The sequence below is a fragment of the Ailuropoda melanoleuca genome, chromosome 17 (assembly GCF_002007445.2).
Source record: "Ailuropoda melanoleuca isolate Jingjing chromosome 17, ASM200744v2, whole genome shotgun sequence".
NCBI lineage: Eukaryota > Metazoa > Chordata > Mammalia > Carnivora > Ursidae > Ailuropoda > Ailuropoda melanoleuca.
Window position 1 is genome coordinate 11,883,344 of NC_048234.1, and position 16,554 is coordinate 11,899,897.

At 51.1% G+C, this 16,554-nt stretch overlaps 1 protein-coding gene across 1 annotated transcript in view; it reads left to right on the top strand.

Annotated features, from left to right (window-relative positions):
• The first annotated feature begins 186 nt into the window (after nucleotides 1-186).
• ATPAF2 (ATP synthase mitochondrial F1 complex assembly factor 2) overlaps nucleotides 187-16,554 on the top strand; it is a 17,587-nt gene continuing 1,219 nt past the window's right edge. The window contains exons 1-7 of the mRNA XM_002923124.4: nucleotides 187-507; nucleotides 8,739-8,783; nucleotides 9,036-9,181; nucleotides 10,588-10,685; nucleotides 12,056-12,136; nucleotides 14,941-15,053; nucleotides 15,578-15,693. Coding sequence (XP_002923170.1) covers nucleotides 375-507; nucleotides 8,739-8,783; nucleotides 9,036-9,181; nucleotides 10,588-10,685; nucleotides 12,056-12,136; nucleotides 14,941-15,053; nucleotides 15,578-15,693 — 732 coding nt within the window. The 5' untranslated portion in view covers nucleotides 187-374. The remainder of the gene's footprint in view (nucleotides 508-8,738; nucleotides 8,784-9,035; nucleotides 9,182-10,587; nucleotides 10,686-12,055; nucleotides 12,137-14,940; nucleotides 15,054-15,577; nucleotides 15,694-16,554) is intronic.

The window sequence follows — 16,554 nt, forward strand, 5'->3', positions numbered from 1 at the left end:
TCAAGGGCGCCGGGGGGGCGGGAACAGGCTCACGCGGCGCTTCCACCCATTGGCGGGGGGGGGAAAAACGNACGTGGCGGGGTGCGCGAGGGACCTTCTGGGACTTGTAGTCTTCTTCCCGAGGCGCGGCGTGGAGGGGGCGGGGCGAGGTGCGTTTGTGATGCTGATTGACTGGGGGTGTGCGCAGGAGGCGCGCAGGAGCGACGGCGCGCCGCTGGTGTCATGCGGAAGATGGCGGCGTCCAGGGGAGCATAAGGGCTCTGGGGAGGTGGTGAGAGGTTTCCGTACAGCCCGAGCGTGCGGCTTTGGGGATCCCTTCGCTCTGTTTCCTGCTCAGGTTTCGCGCCGGTCGTCCTCCCAGGCTTTCGGGCGCGATGTGGAGGAGCATCCTCCGGCTGCGGCACGCCGGGCGCCGCTTCCTGAACCCACTCCGGGGTGCCCTCACCGCCTCCGTGGGGCCGGGGCCAAACCGCCTGACTCCTGCCCGGGCCTACGCGCCCCCAACAGGTGAGGGAGCCCGGGGCACATTCTCTTTTGGCCAGAGCCCGAGCCGGGCTAAGGTGACCTGAGGGGTTCGGCTGTGCAAGGCGGGGTAATCGAGGTAGGGCTCAGGCTCATGAGGTTACGCAGTTCAATCGGGTCCTACTACGGATCGGGGAAAATAGAAGCCCAGGCAAGGACAGTCCACCCGGCGCGTCGCTGCCGGAGACAGTAGTTGCCATTTGGCTTGTGCAGCTTTTCTCAAAGCTTATGGTTTTCTTTTCTGATACGGAAGGCAGATGGCATTCTTGTTCTCAGACAGGGAAATTCGGGTTCTCGATCAGGACTACACCAAGGTTACAGAGCGGACTGAGAGGTCTGTGGAAGGCAACGGTCGGCCTGACCTTTTTATGTGTCCCCCTAGCTAGGCACAGCAGGGCCCTGGAACCGGGGCATTCAGTGGGCATTCAGTCTTCCATCCTGGCCAATTTCTCTGCAGGTTTCCTGGCCCTCCCTCCCATTGTCCGACCACAATCCTTGCCGTTTCTGCTAAGGAGTTGACCCTGGTGCCTCCTTTCTCTCCTTCTTATCAGTCAGGAGAGAAAGGTAGTGACTCTTTCCCCAATTCTGGGGGGACGTTTTAGAGTAAGAGTGGGAGTGACTCCCTTAAATGAGTGAAGAGTAGTAACGCTCTTCATTCAGTTAGCTTTTCTGTGCTGAGCACTGGAGGCATGGTGGTCTTCAAGGCAGGCGTGGTCCTACCTAATGATCACTGTCATTATCGATCGCTGCAGGTTATAATAGTCTCATTAAACAACAGTGTATAATATCCTGTTATAAGGGAAGTACAAAGCTGTGAGAACAGAAAGAAGCACCTATTCCCTTCTTGGGGGTTTTGAGGGTCTGGAAAGGGTCTTGGAAGAAAGGACATTTCAGCTGAGCTTAACAGATGAGTTGGAGTTCAGTGGAGAGGAGGAGGAAGAGTGTTGGGTGGTCAGAACAACAGGTGACAGCAGGCTGGGAGGGACCTTGCTATAACACTTCTTACTTTGGAAAATCTAGAACTCTACAGGTAGTTTGACATTGTGACAGAAGTACAGATCTGGGTCTAATGCTGGCTGAAGCTCTGAGGTGCTGTGTGATCGTGGGCGCCGGACTGCTTCCTTTGGGCCTCATTTTCCTCCATGAGTTGAAGGACTAGGTTGCCTCTGAGGGTCCTTCTGTTAAGTTTCGTAATTTTATACAAACGGGGGAGAGAGCTGGATGCAGCTAGGAGCTGACGTTTTGCCGGTCAGGGTCCAAGTTGGAGGGCCTGAAAGTGGCCATAAAGAGCCAGTAAAGAGGAAGAAGGAAGGGCATTTGCGATACTGTGAATTAGATGAAGAAATATACAGTTGACCCTTCAAACAACGTAAGGGTTAGGGGCGCCACTGCCACCCCCCACCATCGAAAATTCACATATAACTTCCCCAAAACTTGATTACGGATAACCTACTGTTGACCAGAAGCATTACCGATACCAATCAAGTAACACATTTTGTATATCATGTTTTATAGTCAGTATTCTTGAAGTAAGATACAAGAAAATGTTATTTAGAAAATTAGAATCATAAGGAAGAGATCAGGAGGAAGAGAAAATAACATTTACTATACTATAAAAAAAAGATTCAGGTGTAAGTGGACCTGCGCAGTTCCAAGCCACGTTGCTCAAGGGTCAACTGTGTATATTTGGTCTCCCTTCAGTTCCTGACATGCATCTCGTAAAACCCTTGTAATTCGCTAAGCAATAAGACCTATGGAAGAGGCTTGTGTTATAATATTTGGTCTTTTGTCCTAAAATAGCTCCAGAGATACAAAGTTGAAAGGACTTTCTTATTCATAAGCCCCTTTCAACCACACCTGAGGTTATGTTAATAAGGTGGCTTTTGGAAAGCACCTAAGGGTGGGGGCTGGTTGCCAGGGGAACCAACCGCAAGATTAGAGGTTTGGTACTTTCAGTCCCACCCCCTGACCTCTGGGGAGGGGAGAAGGGCTGGAGAGATCGACTTGATTGCTAATGGCTTGTGATTTAATCAGTCGTGCCCCTATAATGAAGCCTCCGTAAAATCCCTGAACTGTGGGGTTCAGAGGGCTTCAGGGGTGGTGAACACTTGGAGATGCTGGAAGAGTAGCCTGCCCAGAGAAGGCATGGAAGCTCCACACCGTTTCCCCTAGATGTTGCCCTGCACATCTCTTCCTGTGGCTGACCCTGAGTTACATCCTTTGACAATGAGCTGGTAATCTCATAGGTTAAATCTTTATCCGAATTCTGTGAATGCAGTCTTGTGGGTCTGAGCCCTTAACTTGTGGGATCCAACGCTATCTCCAGGCAGATTGTGTCAGAACTTCACTGAATTGTAGGACACCCAGCTGATGTCACAGAGTTGAGTGGTGACAAAACCCCCACACATGTGGAACAGAGTGTGTGAATGTGTAAAGGAAAAGGAGAGTTTCCTTTACAGCATCCTGGGCAAGTCCAACATGAGCGAAGGGGACACGTACAGTTCACTGAAATGGGCACAGGCAGATCGTTCGCTTGGATTAGTGGGTGCCACTTCCCGTTACGGTGGCACGCCATCCACCATCTCTCCCCTTCTGCTGCAGACTTTACTAGTTCAGGCTCTTGGAAGCAGCTGGCACATGGTAGGCAGTCAAACATGAAAGAGAATAGGAATGAAAGAATGAAGCCCCGTGCGAGAGAGGGACATGAAACCAGGCCTGTGAGTGCACTGCGAAGACGTTACCGTTTTGAGATTCTGTGAGTCTTAGGAATGGTGGACTATTCAACCCAAGGGGGGCCTTCTCCGTGAAGACTCTTGCGAGCAGATCGAGCGTGGCTCCTTGGGAATGGCCATGCCACCGAAGGTTGTCAGGAGAGGAGGGGTTTGGGAAAGGGTCACTGGGGTGTTAGAGGAGATTTTGCAGCAAGGAGGCCTGTGTGAGGGTATGCGGTGGTCCATCTCTGTACCAGCTGTCAGAGATCCATCAGCTGTTTAGAGGGGAAGGTGTTCTGGAGAGGCTGCGTGTCTGGCTGAGTGCAACACCCAGTGAAGTCAAGGCTGGAAGTCTTGTCTCCTCTGTTTTCGGATTGTCACCTGGACAAGTCACTTAGCTTCCCAGAGTCTATACCACCTCAGAGGCATTACTTGGCCTGTCTTCGTAGAGTGGTTGCGTTGGGTTGAGAGAGATTCTGTAGATAAAGCCCAGCCTGCCCCCCGTTTTTGTAAATAAAGTTTTATTGGAACACAGCCATGCTCCTTCATTTTCATATAATCTAAGGCTACTTTAAGCGCTGAGTTGACTAGTAGCAACAGAGACCATATGGCCTGCCCAGCCTAAAATATTTACTCTGGTTCTTTATGGAAAAAGTTAGCCAACCCCTCCTCAGGATGGTAGAGCAATTCAGAAAAAAATGGTGTTTAGTTATTTAGCTCATTTTCATTAATTGCTATGGCACATGCATTTGCTCTGAAGAATTTTTTAACAGCTTTATTGAGATTCAATTCAGTTATAATTCACTCATTTAAAATGTATAATTCAGTGGTTTTTAGTATACTCACCGAGTTGTACAACCATCACCACAGTTCTAGAACACTTTGTCACCCCAAAAGAAGCCTTCTACCCTTTGGCTATCACCTTCTTCCCTCCCCATCCCTCTCGCCCTAGACGACCACTATTTTATGTTCTGGCTCTAGATTTCCCTAGTTTGGACATTTCATAAATGGAATGTGGTCTTGTCTGGCTGGCTTTTTTTTTTTTTTTAAGATTTTATTCATTTATTTGACAGAGAGAGTGAGCGAGCACAAGCAGGGGGAGCAGCAGAGGGAGAGGGAGAAGCAGACTCCCCACCCAGCAGGGAGCCTGACGTGGGGCTCGATCCCAGGACCCCGGGATCACGACCTGAGCTGAAGGCAGACGCTCAACCGACTGAGTCACCCAGGTGCCTCTGTCTGGCTGGCTTTTTTACATTTAGTCTGTTTTCAAGGTTTATCCATGTATCAGTACTCCACTGTTTTTCATAGCTCAGTAATATTCTATTGTATGGCTGTATCACATCTTATTTATTCATTCATCCGTTGATGAACCCATTTGGGTTGTTTCCCTCTTTCGGCTATTCTGAATGCTGCTATAAACACTTGTGTACAAGTTTTTATGTGGGCATATGTTTTTTTTTGTTTATGGTTTTTTGTTTGGGCATATGTTTTTATTTCTCATAGATAGATATCTAAGAGTAGAATTGCTAGTCACATGGCAACTGTTTGACTTTTTGAGGAACTGCCACACTTTTTCAAGGTTTAACTGCCACACTTTTCCAATTTACATTTTCCCCAGCAGTGTATGAAGGTCCCACTTTGTCCACATCCTTGCCAACTCTAGTTATTATCTTTTTTTTTTTTTTTAATTATAGCCATCCTAGTGGGTGTGAGGTAGTTTCTCCTGGTTTTGTTTTGCATTTCCCTGATGATGATGATGACGTCTTTCATGTGCTTATTTTGTATATTTTCTTTGGAGAAATCTCCATTCAGATTCTTTGACCAGTTTTTAATTGGGTTGTCTTTTTATCATTGAGTTGTAAGAGTTCTTAAATAGTTGGTCTGGAGAATTTTGACACCTGAAAACGGTTGGAGCCGCCCTAGGATTATGGATAGAGGGATGCCCTAAGTCAAATGTAGCTTAAAGGCTTAAGGTCCACCAGATGGCACTGTTTAAAAAGATAAAGCTGTTGAGTCCGCTCGGAGAGGGCACTTCCTCTGTTCTTGGTGCACTGTGGGAGTCGTAGTTCTGAAGCTTTGAGTCTTTCCAAAGCAAAGGCCAAGCGAAAATTGAGGCTGATAGAAAGATCACTCACTGGTCTGTGAAGCCTGGGGCAGGAGGAGGAATGTAATGGAAGTGACACAGAAAACACCCTGTTTCTTTATATGGATTGAAATGACCTCATACGAAAAAGGGACCTGATAGACATTAATTTCCAAGTCAGCACTCATCACGTGAGTGGGTTTTTAAAATTGTTCTCTGCTTCTCTGCTTCAGTAGCCTGTTTTCTTGCAGCCAGCTTTTAACATCCAGCACTTTCTCACGTACCTTTTCTTTGTATCTGCATAGTCCACACCTAAAAGGCATCGACTGTGTTTTTGCCACTGAAACAGCTGTTCTGTAAAGGGAGTGATTCATACTCGGAATAGACCCGAGTTCTGTGTGAGCCCACAAGGCTAGGCTGTTAATTTCATCTTTAAAGACGAGGTTCCTGTTGCTGTCAGCTAGCCCCGTGCTCACTGAGAACATGGGTGCTTCAAGGTTCCTGGTCTGATGATTTATCTTATGTGACTCAAGGCCTTTGAGGGTCCAGGTGAAGACCATTGTTGGGGGCCATGGATGCCACCAAATGAATTTTCCAGATCTTGGCCTTGTTTGCCTATGTGGACCCCTAACTTGGCTGCCTTTGCCTTCATACTGTGACCTACCCAGCCCCTCCCCCGGATCTGGCCCCCACCACCCTCTCTGGGCCTCTCTAACCATGCTCTGCAGGATAGCTACAGTCTCGTCTTTCGACCATGGTTTTAGTTCTCCAAACTCTCATGCTCTCATGAGGCTGAGGACCTTCAGCGTAAGCTGTTTCTTCTGCTAGAAACGCCTCCCCCCCCCCCAAGAAACGAAGCCATCTGTGCAGATTGGCTAACTCCTCCCTCTTCCTCAGGTCTTGGATGAAATCTGACCGCTTGGAGGTCTTCCTTTCCATGATGAGATTAGGCTCTTTTTTTTTTTTTTTTTTAAGATTTTATTTATTTATTTGACAGAGCGAGAGAACACAAGCCGGGGGAACAGCAGAGGGAGAGGGAGAAACAGGCTCCCTGTCGAGCAGGGCACCCGACACGGGGCTTGATCCCAGGACCCTGGGATCATGACCTGAGCCGAAGGCAGATGCTTAACCATCTGAGCCACCCAGGCGCCCTGAGATTAGGCTCTCCTGGTGTGTGTCTCCAGTGATCCTCAGACTTTGGCTGGTTTAGCGTTCAGCTTCCCAGTAGACAGCAAGTGTCCCGAGGGCAGGGGTGAGCTTTGATTCGGATCCCCAGGACTCACCGAAGTTTGTTCCAAGGCTAGAGTCTGCCCCTCTGCGTATCGGTTGCATTCAGGAGAGCACCTGTCTGAAACATGCCACACAGGGGTGCCTGCCCTCTTCAGAGGCCCGGCAGCCTTTGTGCTCCTTTGCCTTTTGAGCAGTTTTGGTTGACCCATCCTTGCCCTTCTATCCTTCCCACTCCCTTCTGGTTTTTTCCTCTTAATCAGGCACAGAGGGGGACCTGGCCAGGACGGAGAAGGCAAGGCCTGACCAGCAAAGCAGAGGGGAAAAAAAAGACTTCCCTCATGGGAAACCTCACTGTCCTGCTACCTGTAGGTTCAGCCCGAGCTGTCAGTTTCTCCCCTGAGTTCAGGTCCGTCGGGCCCATCTCCCAGGGCTTTGTTGAGCCACGTGCTAGAATGCTCTCCCCTGGCACTTCCTGCTGATGGGGGCAGATCTTTCCCCCAGTGATGGTGAGTCAGCTTTCACAGCTCTTCCCACTTCCTGCCTGGTCTGGCTCTGGACACGTTGCCCAGCTCAGGCACCCGAGAACATGCTGGATGTGGTCCAGGTGCCTCAGTCCAGGCCTCCAGACCTCTGCCAGAAGGCCTCCAGAGTCGCGTCTCATGCACCATCTGAACGCAACTGGATGGCATGTGAACCCGGAGCATTCGGAAGCACCGGCGTCAACTTTCCATTTTGGTGTCAAATGCGTGAGAGAATCTCTATTACGATTTCAAACAAAGGTGGTAACTCGTGCCATAAAAATAAAGCATCATCTCGGTGGCCAGATCCTATCACTTTTTTTTTTTCTTTTAAGTATCGACGCTCCATAAAGACAGCGATTTTGGTCATTTTTGTTCACTGCTTGATCCCACGTACCTAGAATGGTACCTGGCACGGGGTAGGCACTCAATTTTTTTTTTTGTCGGAAAACAGTTCGGGCCTTCTTTGAGTAGAGCACAGCTGTGGAAATGCAATTTGGGGCCCTTTTCGGGAAAGCATCGGTGAAAGAGCATGAGACTGATGAAAAAACTGGCGTGATTTGGAAGACCTAAAAACACCACGTTTGGAGGCCAGACACCCTCCCTCCACCGTCCCTCCCCGCCCTGCACAAATGAAGTTCTCCTGATTTTCATCATCTGTTTAAATTAATTTTAACTTAAATGTGATTTTTGTTCTTTGGGGTTTTTTTTCTAAAGCATTAAAAACGAATGAATCTCCTCCCCTCCCCATTTTCCATCAGTATTTCCGACACATAACTTCGGTCGGGGACGCTGAAGGCTCTTAGGACCCAGTGATTTTGCGACAGAGCGAACAAGCGAAGGAGGCAAGGTTTTGTGTTTATCACAAATGTGACGGCTGGGTTACGATTTTTTAGCTTCCAAAATCTGACCTATTTGTTCTTTATTAGTAAAAGGAATCTGCATAATTCTTTAGGAGACACTCTTAGTTTTAAGCCCTCCAAGTAGAAGAGGGAGGATTTGTTCACATTTTCATAGGAGGTTTTATTCAAGTTATTTTCAGATATCACAAGCCGCATATTTTTCCCTTTCTTAAAGGAAATGTTGGGAGTGCCTGTTGAATACACAGGCATGCTGGTTAATTAGGTCAATTAATTGGATAGAGAGGATGAGGGATGGTCCTGGCATCTCTCCTCACTTCCTGTGTGGAACACACGTGCACACGCATGTCCACACTGGCTTTCCTCTCTTGCTGTCTTAGAGGCGTCAGACTCTTGTCCAAAATAGGTCTCTGGCTTTATCACATTCAGACACCATCTTCGGACTGGGACACATTCTTCTGCATGGGGGCAGTGCTGGTGGGGGGGCTAGAAAAATCTGTCACGTCAGGTAGTCTTCGGCTTTGAGATGCTTTGCGATCAGACTGTCCCTGGGCTGGGGGGGGCCGGCAGGGGCGTAACCAGTGTGTCGCGTCCCTCCCTCGTCCCTGGAGACTGGAGAGTGAGTGCCCTCCTCCCCCGAGCTTTAATCAGGAGCCCTTGGTTATGCCGCGTCGAGTTGGGCAGACCTAGAATAGTGATATGAAAATCAAGGCGATCAATCAGCATCAGCAGTAATGACACAAGCCGGTCTTGTCACTTCCCGAGCTGTCTCAGTGTTAGTTTAAACTGCCTTTTTGAAAAATCTCTTTTACAGAAAGGAAGAGGTTTTATCAGAATGTCAGCATCACACAGGGTGAAGGTGAGTGTCTGAAATTTTGACTGTCTCTTTTTCTTTTTCTTTTTTTCTGTGAATGGGTAGAAACATTTTTCATCTCTAGCCGGTTTCAGCGGTGAGATTACCCTTCGTGCTTTTGTCGGATGGCTTTCTGTAAGCCCTCCGCGAAGGGACTCACGGTTGGCTTTGTCTGCACTGATTCAAGAAGCTAAATATAGGAATGGTCACTCGATTCCACTTAACAATCCCTGAGAGGTTTTCATTTGATCTTTCAAGGTGGCTTTGAGATAAACCTGGACCACAGGAAGCTGAAAACTCCCCAAGCCAAGCTCTTTACCGTCCCCAGCGAGGCCCTGGCCATCGCGGTGGCCACTGAATGGGACTCCCAGCAGGACACCATCAAGTTCTACACCATGCACCTGGTAACAAGTTCCCGAACCTCTACCCCTGATGCCCGCGGCTGGCTTCCTAGGGTACCTGGCAAAAATCTAGACTCGTTTCCGAATCCGGATCAGGCCCTCGGGGGTGGACTCCTGCCGTACTAGCCTCCTTGAACGTGCTGCCATTCCCCACCCGGCCCCCTGTGGTTCCCCTGCTCAGAACGCCATACTGGATGGCTGGATCCTCCCCTGGTCTCAGGACAGGTGTCACCTTCCCTGGCTGCCCAGCGCTCTTATTTTCTGTCACGCCACCTGTTCGTTTCTTCTGCCAGCACGTATGCAGTTGATAATTGTCCATTTGAGGTTTGCATGCTCAGAGTCTGTCTCCTACCTCGTGAGCACAGAAGGGCAGGGCCATGTGTGTCTCACGAGTGCATAGCCAGCCCCTAGCCGGAGGCCCAGTCGGCACTCAGCATTGGTGGAGAACAGGAACGCACGGGGCCAGGTGGGTGAGGTGAGGCAGCTCTCTTGCAGTTAGCCCTTCCTCCACACGGGTGGCTCGCTGCGGCGTGAGAGCAGACCGGGGCAGGGGCTGGCTAAACTCTGCGGCTTCCAGACCGTCACCTTGGGCGAGCTACTGCCCCGTCTCAGCCCCGTGGTCCCCGTCTGCGAAAGGTGAGCACGGTGGTCAGGACGGGATGATGTGATGCTGGAACGTCTTTGGTGTGGTTCCTGGCCCAGAGCGGGTGCTCAGTCAACACTGGGAACAGTGCTGCCGTCCTGGTCATTCCCATGCTTGGCCTTGACATGCAGACCCAGGCGGGCGTCCTGGGCATCTTCACAGCCTGCGGCGGGGCTGGCCATCTCCTTTGGCTGTCAGGAAATAAGGGTGACACGGCTACAGACTAATTGTCCTAGTACCTAAGCAACCTCGCTGGGCAAGTCACCCTGCTTGTGGTTTGGCTCATTTGTCCCTCTGCTTCCTAAGGTGATCAGGGAGCCAGCTGGGAGCTTCTCGGTCAGATCTGAGTTCTAGGGACTGAGCCCCTAGGCCTCAGTTTCTACATCTCTGAAATGCTTGTCATAATGGTATCTACTTCAAAGGGTGTCCTGAGGATTCAGTGAAATCCAGCAGAGCCTGGTCGTGGAGAGCATGAGGCCGGGGGGAGGTTCATTACTCGGGTGACTGTGAGACTCCCCTGGGCCCACAGGCTGTCACACATCAGGTTTGGCACAGAGCCTGGCTGTCACAGGGGCTCAGTAGACGGGCTACAGCAGAGGCTGTGGAGATACTGGGGGTCGAGGGCTTCCGTTTGGCTCCGGCTCTCCCCGGGTGGTGCTGTCTGGGTTCTCCGTGTTGCTGTGGGTCAGAGGCATTATCTCTCTGGAGCGCAGTGCATTTGCCTGGGCCCAGCGGTGGTGACGGGGCCCCTTGCCTCTCACTTCAGACCACATTGTGCAACACGTCTTTAGACAACCCTACCCAGCGGAACAAGGACCAGCTGATCCGGGCGGCTGTGAAGTTTCTGGACACCGACACCATCTGGTAATTGACATTTAGATGGGCATTCCCCTGCGACTGAGTGGGTCCCCTGGGCTGTTTGCCTCATTTGCCCAGACCGTTATCAGCGGAAGAAGAGGCAGACCCTTTTCGTCGATCTCCCAAGGCAGGGAGGCGGTCTGCTTGACATCACCACTCAGCTGCCCTGCGGGTCCCTGGGAGGGAAGACTGCTCAGGCTGCCGCCGTGTCAGAGCGCCGGGCGCTCCTCTCCTGCAGCCCGGCAGCCGTCTCTGGGTGTGCGCCGGGGTGGGGAGGTAGCATATGCAGCATTTGCAGGCTCCAGGACCAAGGGGGTCACTTTTCAACCCCCAGCGGGGCCTCCGATCCTGGACCTCCGCCCATTCTCACGTCGGCGTCGTTGTCGTCAGTTGTCCGCTTGGACGTGGGGATGGTTGGTTGTTGATGTCAGGAGCTGGCTGCCTCCACTTCTGATTTCTCCCCTCGTGTCCGGGTTCGTTAGCTAACTGGTCAGTGGTGTCGAAGGAAAGTTCAAGAAACAGCAGAAGTGGTCGAGCAGAATGTGTCTGTGAGCCCAGAGGCTCTAGTATCCTGATCTGCCTCGCGTCCCAGTCCTCTTGGCCGCCCATTCTCCTGCACGCTCACGATCGCTCTTGTCCCTTCTGCTCACACCGCACTGTGGCTTTCCACGGTGCCTACTCGTCTTCCCGTCCCCTGGGGCCTGGCCCCTCAGCTCCCCGCAGCTGACTCCCGTTTCTTTGTCTCTTGGTCAAAACAAGTGGGAGAGCCTGGCACCAGGTGGTGTGGGGCCCCCGAGCCGGCAGCTGCTTCGGAGCCCGTGCGGGCTCAGGCCACGTGCACGGGCAGTTTGTGGCCAGGGGCACAGTCTCTTGGAAGGGTTGGGGAGGTGGGGGTGCAGTGACTGAGCTCTGGCTCAGCATCTTAGGGTCAGGTGGGTGTGGATCTGGGGGTGCAGAATTAGTGCTTAGAATGGCATTGACCTAGTGCCGCAAGCCTTGGCCTCTGAAACAGTCAGGGACGTTTAGGACCATGGTCTCAAACTCTAGCCTGCGGTAGAATCCCCTGGAGGCCTTGTTAAAACACGGATTGCTGGTCTCCACCCCCAGAGGTTCTGCTTTCCATAGGTGTGGGGTGGGACCTGGGAACTGGCCTTTCTAGCCAGTTCCCAGGAGATGCCCTGCCGCTGGCCCCGAGACTACCCTCTGAGAACTGCTGCTTTAGGGCAGGACTGGTAGGGCTGGGTGAGGGGAGTTGAGAAGTTTTGTGGTTTGTTTTTTTTTTGCTCTTGCGTTTTACGTTTTTCCATTGTCAGTCACTGAATGAAGGAATTATACTTTTTTTTTTATTAACGAAGGTGATTTTTGCAATGAATTAGCTACAGGGTGGAAGAGCCAGCGACATTAGTGGAACTGCAAAAGAACGAGTGGGACCCGATCATAGAATGGGCCGAGAAGAGGTAAGATGTGTAGCCCCGCAGGGTTGGGCAGGCCGGTGGGGTCAGGGGTCACGCTGGACTGCTGAAGCCCTCAGCTAGTTGACTTTCTGAGTTCAGAGCACCCATGGGATTCCACAGCTCCCGGATGTTGAGGGATAGGGCCGGCCCCCTTGGGAAAAAATGCTCCGCCAATTAGCATCAGCCACCATGCACCAAGTGCATGCTGGGTAGGGGTGGAGCCCCCGCTCTGCCGCGATTGGCTGTGTGATCTGGGGCTAGCGCCTTGAGGTCTCTGAGCATCCTCGCCTGACCCCTTAGCGTGTTGTGAGCGGTGAACTAGGTGAAGCCTAACGTCGAGCTTGACACACGGTGAAGTCGCAGATCTGGGCTCCGATCATCTGTCATCGTCACGATTGCTGTACTTTTAAGCTAAATCCCCAAACAGCGTGTATGACCCGTCCACACAGGAGGACAAGTCCGGGAACATCAGTCCTGTGGACGGAAGGCTTCTAGGAGTCGACCATGCCCAGTGTTTCTCCTTCACAGAAGGAGTCTTCTGTGCAAAATTGCACGAACTATTGACGTGGTGGAGAAATAAATTCAATTTCTTTTCATTCCAGGGAGGTCTGGGAGGGCTGCTGCCTCGGTGTTACCTTGACCTCCGTGTTCTGTAAGCTTACACGGAGTTGTTCTTGGTGTAGCATTTTTCACAAAAGTGCTCTCGCCCTGTCTCATCCGTGCACGTTTCCCGAGTGCCCACGATGTGCCAGATACCCTTGGGTTTTATAGGAAAAGGTGCAGCCAGTGCACTGAAGGATCAAATAAAATGTAACGACAATACCGTGTAAGAGCTACGAAGTTACGGTGTCATTCCAGAGGCTAATGAAACGGAACAATAGCGGAGGTACCTGGAGATCTCTGCCGTGGAACAAAATTGTCCACTTTCTGTGGCACTTGAGATTCTCATCCTTAAGAGTTTACAAAACAGCTCCGCCATTTGCGGTGTTCCATTTGTACTATTAGAAATTTCAGCAAGAATATTTCTAAACCAACGGGAAGAATGAGTTACCTAGGAAAGAAAATGACAGAAATTGCTTAGTCTATTACCTTTTTCCTGTCCTTTATATAGTTATTATTGCCCTTGAAAATGTGTCATTCTTGAAGCCAACTCATGTCCCAGACCAAAAGCAAAGGATTGTATGCAGTAGAGGCTTAATAAATATTTGAAAAAATGATTGGATGGCATAGGACACGTCCAAAGATTATTGTGAGGAAAACATGGGGCGCCTGGCTGGCTCAGTCAGTGAAGCGTGCGACTCTTGATCTCGGGATTGTGGGTTCGAGCCCCATGTTGGGTGTAAAGATTACTTAAAAGTAAAATTTTATTTTATTTATTTATTTATTTTTTTTTAAAGATTTTATTTATTTATTTGACAGAGACAGAGACAGCCAGCGAGAGAGGGAACACAAGCAGGGGGAGTGGGAGAGGAAGAAGCAGGCTCATAGCAGAGGAGCCTGACGTGGGGCTCGATCCCGTAACGCCGGGATCACGCCCTGAGCCGAAGGCAGACGCTTAACCTCTGTGCCACCCAGGCGCCCCAAAAGTAAAATTTTAAAAATATATATTATTGTAAGGAAATCATTTTTAAGAGGGGGAAGGGCAGAGGGAGAGAATCTTTTTTTTTAACTTTAAATTCAATTCATTAACATATAGTGTATTGTTAGTTTCAGCTGTAGAGGTCAGTGATTCATCAGTCTTATATAACACCCAGTGCTCCTTACATCACGTGCCCTCCTTAATGTCCGTCACCCAGTCACCCCATCTCCCCAACCCCTCCCCTCCAGCAACGCTCCATTTGTTCTCTATGATTAAGAGTCTCTTATGCTTTGTCTCCCTCTCTGATTTCATCTTGTTTTATTTTTCCTCTCTTCCCCTGTGATCCTGTTTTGTTTCTTAAATTCCGCATATCAGTGAGATTGTATGATAATTGTCTTTCTCTGATTGATTTATTTCACTTAGCATAATACCCTCTAGTTCCATCCACATCGTTACAAATGGCAAAATTTCATTCTTTTTGATGCCTGACTAGTATTCCATTGTGTATAGACCACATCTGCTTTATCCATTCATCTGTCGGCGGACATCTGGGCTCTTTCCATAGTTTGGCTCTTGCGGACGTTGCTGCTATAAACATTGGGGTGCAGGTACCCTTCGGATCACTACATTTGTATCTTTGGGGTAAATACCCAGCACTGCAATTGCTGAGTCGTAGGGTAGCTCTAGTTTCAACTTTTTGAGGAACCTCCACACTGTTTTCCAGAGGGGCTGCCCCAGCCTGCATTCCCACCAACAGCGTAAGAGGGTTCACCCCTCTCTGCGTCCTCGCCAAGAGGAGAGAGAGAATCTTAAGCGGGCTCCATGCCCAGTGCAGAGCCCAATGCGGGGCTCAATCTCACAACCCTGACATCGTGACCCGAGCCAAAATCAGGAGTCAGACACTTAACTGACTGAGCCACCCAGGCACCCCAGGAAAATAACTGTTTAAAGACAATCTTCTATGGTCTCAAATATGAAAATTTTTCTTCAGAGGTTTAAAAAGCAGGCAGCCCGTGCTTTTGATGGAGATTCTAGGCAAACGAGTTAGAATTTCAGGCTGCTACATGGTCTCTGGTTCTGCTCTGGGGTGACAGGAGATTATTAGGTCGGGAGGCCGCTGCTCCCAGAATCCTGGGCACGGGCACACTCAGCAGTGGAGGACTTTGCTTCCACATGGAAGCTGGGCCACACAGCACCACGGGGACATGCCGAAGCCTTTTCCTTGCAGATACGACGTGGAGATTGGCTCCTCCACCAGCATCATGGGGCCTAGTATCCCAGCAAGGACTCGGGAAGTGCTCGTCAGCCACCTGGCATCTTACAACATGTGGGCCCTGCAAGGTATGCGTGGTGTTTCCCGTGGGCCTGGGAGGGCTGCGTGATGGGGACGGGCGTCACAGGAGCACTGAAGGCGGGGCTCAGATGCCAACTAACCCTTCTACTCAGTCCCAGGAGGACAGCAGGTTCCCACCCTTCCAGGAGATAGTTGGCTCTCCCTTTTTCAGGTGTCTTGACTTCAGGTCTCATTGGCCTGGCTCAAGTCATATGCCCGTCTACCAACCAGTCCCTGGACCAGGGGGTGGAGTCCTCTGACCGGCCGGGTTCAGTCATGTGCCGCCCCCCCCCCCGGGGGCAGGAGCAGAAGAGGGATGACACCCCCAGTGAAAAATCACAGTGCTCTTCGAGAGGAGTGGGGAACGGGTACAGAGCCGGCCAGAAAGCGCACGTCCCCTGGGACCGTTGTCCCCCACCTAGCACTTCTGTACCCCTCCAGGCCTGCAGGGGCTCGCAAAGAGTAGGTCTGCAAACTGCCCTGTCTCGGGGTGGGGGTGCCCTGGATCCTGATCTGGCTCGTGTCCCTGCAGGGATTGAGTTTGTAGTGACCCAGCTCAAGTCCCTGGTGCTGACCTTGGGCCTGATGGACCTGCGCCTGACCGTGGAGCAGGCTGTGCTGCTGTCCCGCCTGGAGGAGGAGTACCAGGTAAGGAGCCGCCTCTGCCCTCCCTGGTTCCGACAGGGCGGGGGTGGGGAGGGTGGGCTAGCTAGCCCACGTACAGCGCGTTTATGTAGATTCGGCCTTTCACGACTTTCACGTACATCCAGAAACCAAAACTCAGGGCCCGTGAAAGTATTGTCAAGAAGCAGTAATACGGCAGAACGGTACTACGTGCCGCCGTGTTCCAGCATGCTTCGCTCTCCCCTCATCGCCTCACCGCTTCTGAACTGCCTGCGCAGCTGGGGGCTGTTGGTAGCCGCATCTTACAGGGGGGAAACAGAGGCATGGGGTCGCACCCCTGGAAAATGCTGGAACCAGGGTTTGGAGCCGGGTCTGGGTGACTCCAGACCCAGGTGGTCACTGCACCCCGCAGAGAGAGATGGTCTCCTTGCACACCTGCACGGTGGCCCTGCCGGCACGACGAGAAGCCGCGTGCGCGTGCGTGCTCTCATGGGGATGAGCTAAGCCCCGGGCACCCCGACTCTCACTGCGGGTCATCTGGCTGGCAGAGCACGCACGGGTGGCTGCTGTTTGTACAGAAGTTTTCATTTAGTGGGTTTGAAATTAATACGGTTTTGCTACACTGTCATTTGCATTTTTTAACTCTGAGAATTACCGCGTTCTCTGCAGTCTTTTTACTGTTTTTTTCTCCAACCTCAGAAGGTTAATTGCCCTTAGAAATCGGCTCCTAGCACGATGAAAACCCTTTTGTAATGACATTATTTCCCAAGTCCGTCTAGTCATCTCAAAAAAATGCCAGGGGGAAAAACCGTTTCTCTACTGCCAAAGAGGCTAGCTAGAAATAATGAGGTGGGCAGGGGGTGATTTGTTGGGGGGGGGGGGGCT